At 41.1% G+C, this 10,951-nt stretch overlaps 1 protein-coding gene across 2 annotated transcripts; it reads right to left on the reverse strand.

Moving 5' to 3' along the window:
* Positions 1–321: 321 nt before the first annotated feature.
* sall4 (spalt-like transcription factor 4) lies at positions 322–7,753 on the reverse strand. 2 transcript variants are annotated; one of them, XM_031742009.2, is made up of 4 exons: positions 7,522–7,753; positions 3,032–5,467; positions 2,643–2,947; positions 322–2,530 (listed from the first exon to the last, which is right to left on the reverse strand). In XM_031742009.2, exons 1-4 carry the CDS (start codon positions 7,586–7,588, stop codon positions 2,093–2,095), a joined length of 3,246 nt encoding a protein of 1,081 aa, XP_031597869.1. In that variant the 5' UTR covers positions 7,589–7,753; the 3' UTR covers positions 322–2,092. The 2 variants fall into 2 exon arrangements, with proteins under 2 accessions (XP_031597869.1, XP_039459853.1); XM_039603919.1 differs by having other exon boundaries at positions 2,643–2,950.
* Positions 7,754–10,951: the final 3,198 nt, after the last annotated feature.

The raw sequence follows: 10,951 nt of genomic DNA on the forward strand, positions 1-10,951 counted from the left end.
AATACTGAATTTTGCTTTACAAGGGCCTGATACCCACTTACGGGGACATTATACTGCTACTGTTCTATCAAAATTTTAAATGAATATCTTCATATGTGGCTTTTATTTTTCTTAAAATCAAAAATAAGGTTAAAAAAAAAAAAAAAAAAAAAAATCTGGTAATTCTTTGTTTTTACACTCATCAGGCCCCAATGTGACCAAATATCAAAGAGAAATTAAAATTGCATGCTGTGGAAGAGTTTGGGTCTTAGAAGGTTAAGGCTTTTTTAAAATTTCCATCACTAAAGTTGGATAATCTTTGAAGTAATGACAGGAGGAATGTTGAAAAAGTCACCCTGATTTTATTTTTCAAAAATCAGAAAACATTGACGTGAAGAAAACCTTTGAAAAAAAAAAAAAAAAAAGAAGAAGAAATATTTACACTGTAAACAGATCAAACTGGCTCAACATTACTTGAACTGTAGAGACAACTTGAAAGCAGTTTCTGACATGGTTGCTAAAGAAAGGCACAACTTGGCAAATGCATATCAATAAGGAATGTACAGCAGGGACCTACAAAGCACTTGGACCATTCTGAGTTGTGTAAAGTGTCAGACATACATTCATTACTGTTCAACTCAGCAGGTTGAGAGTGAGAAATCTTATCGCATTATCAGAAAAAAACTAAACAATGTACCCAGAAATGTACAGAGCATTGCATTGAGTGTAAGGGGCATGTGGGGGACAACTAAAATCTAAGAGAGGTAGAACTCACCCCTAAACTCAAGCACTGTGTAATATAAATAAATTAATCATGCTACAAGTTGTAAACAGCTGTTTGTTCCAGGAAGGAAATACACATACAAATGTTGATTTGACCTCTTCCTGTTTAGCCAGTACAATTAAGCAGTGACGTAAATGCATCTATACAATGTAAATGAAACTAAAACCTTAAATAAAGTGCAGGCATGAGAACATTAAGCATGGGATAGCCTTCAGAGCTCAGCCAACAAAATTTAACTTCGTAGTTGTAGAAGTGGACTACTTGGGTGTAAAAAAACGATTTTAGTAAGCTGACAAAGATGTGATATACATGCCATGTCACAACACAATATCTCAAGTCAAACAGCACCTTTGTTACAACCAGATGGTGCCATGAAATCAGACTAGGCACTTGGAAAAGGGTACAAGTTATTAACTACTGTATCCTGGCGCCAGTACAACAAAAATGCAGTTATGACTGAACTGTTGCACTTTGAGAGATTTTTGCATTGCCCATTACATTAATCTGATCAGAAAGCCTCTTCAAATACAAACAAGCTAATAACATTTACCACTACAAATATGTACAATATCATGTAACCTATGGCACACAACAGGAGGGGGAAGTAGTATGGACACATGTGGTTAAATACGTCATTATTTCTGACTCATCAGGCTGGCAAGCTCAGGTTATTCCCTGAAACTTTTCCTATTAAAGTCAAAATCCTTCAAAAGTATCAAGGAGACAGTCTTGAATTAAAGCAGTTTCAAGTAAGTTATACATTCAATTTCTGGAGAGACAACAAAACAACTCACTGGTTTAAAAAAAAAAAAAAAAAAAAAAGAGAACAAATACCCGCATATATAATTACATGAAATAAAATACAACTACAGTAGTTTTTAGGGATGCACCAACTGGAATCATGGGCTTGGGATATTGTCATTTTCCTCCCCTTCTGTACCAGGGAACCAGAGAAATCTTTTTATAACTAAATTAATAAAGTTTTTCAGCACTTCATCATGCCATTGAAGTTTATGCAACAATAGACAACCATTAATCATAAACATCAGCAAGTGTTATTTGTCAATGTCCATCAAAAAAAAAACCTGTTGTATTGATGCATCCCTAGTAGTTATACAGATTTGACTAGAAATAACACTTAAGAATCGCTGAGATCAGGAGGAAAAGAGCTGCAATAAAGTTAATTGGACATTTTTAACCAATTTAACAGCAAATCAACAAGGTTTTCTCAGAATATTGATTGTACCTCAATAAAGAAGAGAGACATTCACAAAAGTGAATGGTGTTTATTACCTGATGGATTAAAAAAAAAAAAGAAAGAAATTGGAACTAATTGACTGCTATTTTGCCCTCTTCCATGAAATGTGGAAACTGTGATTTTGGCACACTGTCAGAGCCATTTTTCTCAATTTCAGCCATGGTGGCAGGCAAGCCTGAGTGGGATCCATCAATCTTCATGAGGCCTCCAGTGGAGCCAATCAGGGGCCCACCAGCAGGGCTCCCAGGGAGTGGGATGCCACCTCCCTGGATGACAGAAATTTCATTGGTCTTCATGGTCAGGCCACCACTGAAGGCAGCATTCGCATACTGGTTCCACAGAGATGGGTCAAAGTTCATCGGAGGAGCGACCAGCTCTTTGGGGGCCTGCATCATTTCTGGCATCATCTTTGCATCTGAGGTCATTGCCATCAACGCCATGGGATTATCTAGAGACAGACGCTGGCCACGCCTTGATGAGTTGTTCCACATGTGGGTGCCAATATGAACCTTAAAACAAAACAAAAAACAAAACGCTTATTTTTCAGTAAACAGCCACATCATCTATATACATGAACTCTAATGCCTAATTCAACCATTTCTCAGACAAGTGATGACTCACCTTTAGATTTCCCTTCGTTGTGAAAGCCCTGCCACAAATGTGGCAGGCGAAAGGCTTCTCCCCTGTATGTGTGCGCTCATGGATCTGCAGGGCACTGGCAGATGAGAAGTTCTTGCCACAGACATTGCACACATGTGGTTTGGCTGATCGTCGTTGCGCAGGGGAGACTGAGGAGGGCATGGCTGTTCCCTGAGGCACATGGGAGCTGAACAACCCGTGAGGGCCCAGAGGATTCTCTGGGGGAATCTTCATCTCTAGACTGGCCAACGTTGGTGGTATCCTCATGAAAGGCATGTTACTGGAAGCTACTAATACAGAAAGATTGAAGATTAGGCCTACACATTCAAGATGACAGCATCTAACATACTTCACTCAATTTGTAAACTTACCATAGTCTCCATTTGAAAATGACATGCCAGGCTCTTCCTTAATTACTTTTGGGGTGAAGCTGCTGTAAGCTGTGAGGTCAAGTGCGCCACTTGACTCATCTTTAGCGTCATCCGACTCTGGTTTTGACCCGCTCTGGGGAAATTCATCAAGAGCAGGCTGAGGAGATTTGCCGTTATTGTTGTTTACTGGAGAAGAGGAGCGAAATGACACGGCCGAGTCTGAGATGGAGGGACTACGGCCGTTTTGATACTCCTGCTCTCTCTGAGCTGGTGGGGATTCTTTGGATGTTCCTTCACTTTCTGAAGTAGTGCTATTTTGTCGTTTCAGTGCAAGGGCAGAGGAGAGATTCTTCAAAACATCTAGACTGGATAACATTGCAGGGGCTGCAAGCTTCTGTGGTTGCTCCTCAGCGGCAGATGGCAGGGAATTGGAGGAGTCGTTTGCAGTCTTGTTCAGCTCTGGCTCTTGATCTTCCATGCTGGCTTCAAATCCGTTGGCGTCGATGGGCTTCTCTTCTGGGAGAGAAGGCACAATTGCTTCTGCAGGTTCAAACTGGTTTTCTGGCATCGGGGTGTTGGGGATCTGCCCACCCATGTGCATGCGAATGTGCTGCTGCAGAACCACTGCGTTTGTGAACTTTTTCTGGCAGATTGGGCATGAGTGTTGCATTTTAAGAGGAGTGCTAGCCCTGTGCACACCATAATGAGCCTTGAGGTTACCCTTTGTGGTGAATGCGCGGCCACAGATTTTGCACTTGTACGGCCTTTCGCCAGTGTGTGTGCGGTAATGCATTTTGAGTGAGCTCTGACAACTCAGTACCCTATGGCAGATCACACACTCATTGGGATCACCAGTCTTCTTCTCCAGTCCATCCACCATCTGCTGAAGTTTTGCTGTTCCAGAGCTTTGCTCCCCTAGGAGAGCATTACCATTCATGTGGTGCAATGTTCCAAGCAGCTCTTTAGCATCTTTCTGGTTGGGCTCCAGGCCCGCCTCTTGGCCATACACAGACGAAACATTTGGGGAGCCATCACTTGTTGATGGCGAGGGTCTCTGGGAAAATGGATCACCCCCAAAGCCATCAAATGTTTTGAACCCTGGCATGGATGATGGGTTGAAAACAGCCGGTGGGTGACTTAGCACAGGCTTCATTTCAGTTATGTTTGACTCATCCATGGGTACGGACATACCAAAGGGAATCCCACTGCTGGTCGGAATATTGTCAAGGTGCTCGGGTACAGGATGAGGATTCATGCTGATGTTAGGATATTTGTCTTTATGCCGCTGGAAATGCACTTTGAGGTTTCCCTTAGTTGTGAAACGGTTTCCGCAGATGTTACACTTGAAAGGCCTCTCCCCGGTGTGAGAACGCAAATGAATCTGGAGGGCACTGTCATTTCCAAAAGTCTTTCCACAGTATTTGCACTTGTGCTTGTATAGCGGGTCCCCATTCTTTGATTCTGGTGGGATGTTCAGCATCTTTGGCTTCACTTTTTTGGAGGCATCGATCCCTGCCTGGACACCACTGAACACGCTAGGGAAACCCAGAACACCTGGAGACTGTGGCATGAGTACTGGTAAACGTCCGGCTAGATCTGGAGCACCCTTTAAAATGTCTGTGTTTGCGGTCATCGAGCCCATTCCTGCATTCAGAGCAGGAGACATGCCAGTGGGTAGAGGTAGTTTACCTTGCTTTAGTTTCTCCATGGAAAGGCTCTGACTGCCGGTTCTTTTTCCTATCAGTGCTGCTGCAGCAGACAGTTGCTGAGAGAGATGTGCACCAAGGGCCCTCAGAGGATCCATTGTTGACTCTACTGATGATTGGAGACCCTGTGGGATCATCATGGCTATTTGGATTCTGATCTGTTCAGTGAGCTGGATTTGCTGTAGCTGTTGCTGCTGGAGGCACACTAGCTGTTCCAAGATTACTGGAATGGCCTGCATGGCATCCTGTGAAGTCTGAGAAGTGTTTGAAGGAATTTGGGAAACGGCCACTTTAGTGTCAGCCATGGTTTCAAGAGTAACATTTGAATCTTGCATTTTCAGGGAGGGTTGGAAAGTCATCTCAGGACCAGCAGACATCTCTCCCTGATCCTGGTGTCCGGAATCCTCTGCATTTGCACTGGACTCCTCCTCCAATCTTTCCAGCTGGTCTGTGTTGGCATGCGATGGAGAATGATTGCTGGAGTGGCTGTCTTCGTGATCACTGGTAAGGCCTTCAGAAGAACCCTGTGAATATTTCTCAGGCTCGTCACTGCCATCTCCATCTTTCATGATGACCACTTGTTGACTTTTTGTGCAATTTTTCTCATGTTCAAGAAATTCTTCTTCATCAAAGAATTCAGCACAGCACTTGGTGCACACTCTGGTTTCATCCATTCTGAACCTCTTTACTTCATTTCCAATCTCCTCAGCGGAATCACCTTGATGAATCCCTTCAACGAGAGAATAAAGTATTTACATGAATACTTCTTATACAATTACAACCATGTTCGTCAAATCAAATAATGCAATTCCTGTAACACATTAAAGGCTACAATGTTTTGTTAATTTGTCAAGCTCTGACATTTTGCTGATTTTGTGATGTATTTATTCATTGGCTCACACCATCACATCTAAAAGGGTTCCCCCTGTTTTGTCCACTCTCTCTAGGTAACTGCACCGGGCTGTAAAAATTGTGAATTGCCCTATTGTCCAAAGGGCCTGTAGAGGGCAATCATTTATCTTTGACTACCTAGAACAATGTCCACAGAAACAAAGAGCTACAGATTGAGCATCAAGTTACGCTCAAGTTAGATTCTGAGAAAAAAAAAAGAAAAAAAAAAAGTACATTTGACCCCCCCCCCAAAAAAGAAACACCCTACACTAAACTAACCCCAGTTAAAGATCAATCTTATTTCCACAGTAAACAAATATAAACCATTTCTCTAAACTGCAGGTTTTATATTGTATACATGAGAATAGCTCAAACACAAGACAGCTTTACATTTATTAAAAAACCTCCCAAGCATTTTTCAGCCTTTTGAAAGATTGATAAGTGCTCCAAGTGAGCATTTTAATTTGTGTGCTAACCAAGAGGCCATTTCACAACTGGGTGTATTGTTAAATGCTAATGCCTGGAAGAATGGGGGGTAGACCACCTGTTTGCATTTGCCCAAGGAATCTGCTGGACTTGTTAATTGCTCACCAGGCGGCACTGAGGCGGTGTCACGAAAAATTTGCAAACAGCATTACATTCTGATCCATGAGGAAGCGCTAACTATGGCTCTGCAACACCTTTAACGTCGACTGGAAAAGCACCCATGATGCATCTTCGCAGCATTTAAAACTTTTTAAACAGTCCTTATCAGAGCGGATCCATCATTAGATAACTACAGGACGCAGCACACTCGCTCGCCACTTGACGGCGCATGAGCCTCCTGTGATAACCTTTGGTGGACAACATGAGGAGGTCAGAGATGAACGTTCAGCTTATGCGGGCTGAATAAGATTCATGCATAACCTTTTGGCACTTTATGCTCTACAGTTCATGAAAAAAGGGAAATCTTGTCAAGTTTTCTAATTATGAGGGCTACAGCGGCGCTGAAGTTTGCTTATGGCAACACCAAAACGCACCCCCACCCAGTCTCCACAAAAAGGCCACTGCTCCATCCCCCACCTCTCCACATATGTACGAAAGGAAACAGTCATGCATTAAACTGGGGGATTTATTGCCTTTAGGTCGGCTTACTACAGAGTCATATTTCATACAGTTTTGGGTACCTTTGTCTGAAACTTCCAATTGCGGCGCAGATTTGCAGATAAACTCTCGCCAGATTACACAATTATTAATTACAAGGGGCAGAAAGTACGGATAATTATAATTACAGCAGAATAAACTGTAACGATACCTATGGGAATCCGGCACAAAGAGTCAAAGGTACTGCGCAAAATCTAAAAAAGCCAATTCAAATTTAACAGTAAAACCAGCCGGCAATACGTGAATGAAATAAAGTTACACACGACAGGCATGCTGACCAAATTAGGTAATTATTCTAAATTTAAAAAGCTTAAACAATCCAAAATGTAGCAACGTGTCCTTCAATGAATCAACAAAAAGTTCAAAGGACTTTACCGTCTTTAATTTAGTCCGCGAAACAACCTCAATTTTTTCATTAGAATCAAACCGTCAATATAAACAACGAAACAAGACAAAACAGAGCCAAGAATAAACGATATTTTTAGGCCTTTTACCAAAAAAGAGAGACAGAAAGCTTACAATGTTTCAATTTAAAAAGAGCCCCTCGTGGAGCACCTGATTTCTAAATCTGTCGCTTCTCGACCGAAGTTTTAGCCCTGGTCAGTTCAGAGGGACAGCAACAGGTCAAAGTGCGAGGAGGACAATGTAAAAGCAGCCCCCCTCCAGACTTTCAAATAAAATGTCGATACTGTGTCATTCCTACATGTTAACTTTTCTTGCCAACAAGCACATCTTCTTGCGTAAACTTACCATTTTCCATCGATCCGGGCTCGTCGGAGTTGATGTGCTGCGGTTTGGCTTGCTTGCGCCGCGACATGGTGCGACCATCAGGAGCAAAGAGTTACAGACAAATTTCCTCCCCTTCTTCAACAGATTCTTCGGCTGGAAAATTAACCCCTGAAGTAGAAATGCGCATGTCAACGTAATTATTATTATCAATAATGCATTGCGATTTATCACGGTCCCCTGACAGCTGATTGGCTCTGATCCAAGCGCTCACACATTATTTAAATGCGCTCCCTATTGATGAGCGGAGCGGAGTGCCAGAAGGGGGCGGGAGGAGCCATGCTAGTGGATGGCGCTCTGGATGGAGGCAGGGTTAATAACACCCAACTTATAGTACTTTTCCTTGTTCAGGAAAACTATATTTTGCCTGCCACAGAAAGACAAAGGCGACCGAGAGTTCAGCCAAATATTGTTTCCTTGACTTTAAATTCAAAGCAGCGAAATATAATGATCCGATCCTACTTTATGCCATTTATTTTCATTAAAGCAACTTATTGTTTATAGGTTTTTGGCCATCCCTTTCCAGGAAACTCCACATAATTTACATACAGCGTTTAATATCCTATAACATCACTGTAGGCTAAGTAGGATGTCCCTACAGGGAAATATGGCAAAATAGTTCTACAGAAAGTCAGTTTATGCTCATCAAAACATAGGCTATAACCATGTACATGCATATATGTGTCCCTTTAATCTTTTTTAAAATATTGTATACTAGTAAAAGTTGATCTCCTAAATATGAAATGTTAGAGCAGTTTTGTCTCAAGGATGTACACTAATGGAGGGAACACAGTCATCTAAGGATACCGTTGAGCCATAACAGGAAACAGAGTCAAACATGAAATGAAAACAACGTCTTGTTGGTTATATTTGAATGAATGAGAAAGCCAAACGGTCAAGCCCCCCCACCCCCACTACGCAACTCCTTTTTCAAAATAGCTCAAAATGTGTGGTTTTGCATTGCAGGAGCTGGTCAGTAAATTATTGTGATACTAGGTGATGTCCCTAACTGCTGTGAGTGGTTAACCATTTGCAGTGATGTATTATTTATTAAAGAGGCTGAATCTGTCACTGTATTTCCTGCTGCTGTACTCGCCATAATAATGTTGTTATGTCAGGGGGGGAAACTGAAAATAAAGAAAAAAACAAGGGTTCTGTTATGGGATCAGGATGATGCTGGAATGACTCTGTTGGTCCTGCTTCACATTAGCATTCACATTGTTGGCACAGTCGGTGTGCCGAAAAAACATTCCAGGAAGTTCACTACACATCACAAAGGAGAATTTACAAAGGGGGAACCTTTATTAATGCAGAGCACAGTGATCACCTCCTGCATGTTTATAGCTCACCACACAACAGCAGTCACCCACAGATTTCTAAAGAGTGCTATATGTTCCGGTGGAAACACACAGTCTGCAGCAATGTGGGGCAAAGTATAGGAATAACAGAATATGGTTGTAGTGTAACCTTGGAGTTCTATTTGTAGGTCTCTTTTTCGCAGATTAACTCATGCAGACATTAATTGGTATACCAAGGGCATGCTAAACTGTTGCTTTCATAGAGGACAGTGAAGGTCACTGTAGTTTGACAAAAGTGCATTTTGGGTAAAATTATGTATGTTGACAGGAAAAGAAGCAACAGGGATATAGATATAAAGCTTGTAAAGGGATTAAATTGTTTGTGGAAGTACAACTGACACATAAATGCAGATCTTGTAGTCTATTAGGCAAGTTAGGCCAAGTGGTTCATGCTTCATAGATTGAGGCTTGAATGTTAAAGTTTTAAGAAAAGCAAAAAACAAAAGTATAAACAGCAACATTGTAGTTAAGGCTGGTGTTCATGCAACTTCCTATGTGAGAATCAGATCAGCTTGCTCTGTATCCTTTCAATTTTTTTTTGTATTTATACAAAACATGTTTTTGACCCTGCTAAGTTCATGAAACATTTTTAATTTGTTTTTTCCTTTTTCCAAGTGGCTCCATGCATGAAAGAGTGATTCATACTAGGAGAAAGCGCTGATGTTCATTTAAGAAAATATAATTTAAATGACCTACAGACAGGAGTATGCAAAGTTTCAGTAACTCTTGGTGATACTGGCCATTCTACCATTCTTTATCACTCTAAAATGCCTCAGTAAGTGTTATATAATTCCACAGCTGATAAGTGTGAGACAAAGACACGGCATTATATTCAAATAAACAAATGTCCTTTAAGGGACTGGCTGAAGGTGAAAAAGAGGGGAGTGTTGTCTAGACAGTTTATAGCCCCAATAAGAAACCATACTTCAATACGCTGCTTCCTCAACGTTCAATCTATACAACTTAAACTGTGTACAGTTGTAAAATTTGGAAAAATGGCTGACTGCTTGGGGGAAAAAAGTCCCATAAGTAAATAATCATAATGAAATATACCAGTGAATTAAACTAAAAGCTGTTTTCTATTTGACACACATTCTTGCTTTGTATAATGTAATACACCATCGAGACATATAGATTCCATGGCCTTGTGTTGTTGAGATTACATGCGTTTGTTGGTGCCTGAAATCTATAGTCATCATTTTGCACTGTTCAGTTTCAGTTATGTAATTTTTGAGAAAAGAGAAACGGCAGTAGAAGAGGCAGCGAAGGCAGAAAGCAAACCTAATACTGTGTCCTTGACCAGGTCATGTATCTGACAATAGTATATCTACACTGGTGACAGAAGGTCTCATAAACGGCCAACAAGGCAGCTTGAAAACAGCCTCATGACAGTAACTACTGAGTTATTATTTTCTATATCCTGGCCTAATTTTCATCCCCTCCTTGTCTTTTCACAAGAGAGTGCTGTGGGATAGAGAGACTTTAAGTTTCTCAGATGTGTCACTCGATGAGCTTTACGACGACCTTGCAGCAGACAAACAATAACAGCCTGACACTTGCTGAGGAATTGTGAATTGAACATGTGTTTTTTAGGACTCAGTAAAAGATGAAAGGCACAGACCAATCGGGGAAGGGTGAGCTATTTCACCTCAGTGTGACAATCAGTGCTGCTGTCAAAACAAGCAGATTTGTTTTTTAGCTTTATTTCTGGAAAAGCTTTACTCTTCCTTGCTGTCAAATAAAGTGATATAAACAGAAGCTTGCAGAGTTGGAAGAAAACACACCATGTTTGACTTTTTCTGTATATTCAAGTCTAAAATAAAAGGTAGAGGTTATATTATTTTGTAAAATTGTGCATTCTTGTGATAAAACCTAAAGGCTCATAGCACATAAAAGCTACTACGCAGTATCATTAGCTATGAATCTCTCTGGCATGACCCTCATCAACACTCTTGATGACATCTGAGTGTCATTCCCGAGCTCCTTGATTAAATCACAGACATTATACGTGTTAGATTGCAAATAATTAACTGTCT

Source organism: Oreochromis aureus, linkage group 20 (assembly GCF_013358895.1).
Source record: "Oreochromis aureus strain Israel breed Guangdong linkage group 20, ZZ_aureus, whole genome shotgun sequence".
NCBI classification, from domain to species: domain Eukaryota; kingdom Metazoa; phylum Chordata; class Actinopteri; order Cichliformes; family Cichlidae; genus Oreochromis; species Oreochromis aureus.

What these genes read in the sequence shown, in the direction of transcription:
- sall4 (XM_039603919.1), bottom strand. Translation starts at nt 7,588, where the DNA reads ATGTCGCGGCGCAAGCAAGCCAAACCGCAGCACATCAACTCCGACGAG. An exon ending in ATTTTCAAATGGAGACTATG is followed by an intron (nt 2,951 to 3,031) that starts GTAAGTTTACAA and finishes TTTCTGTATTAG; the next exon opens with TAGCTTCCAGTAACATGCCT. An exon ending in CAACGAAGGGAAATCTAAAG is followed by an intron (nt 2,531 to 2,642) that starts GTGAGTCATCAC and finishes TTTTGTTTTAAG; the next exon opens with GTTCATATTGGCACCCACAT.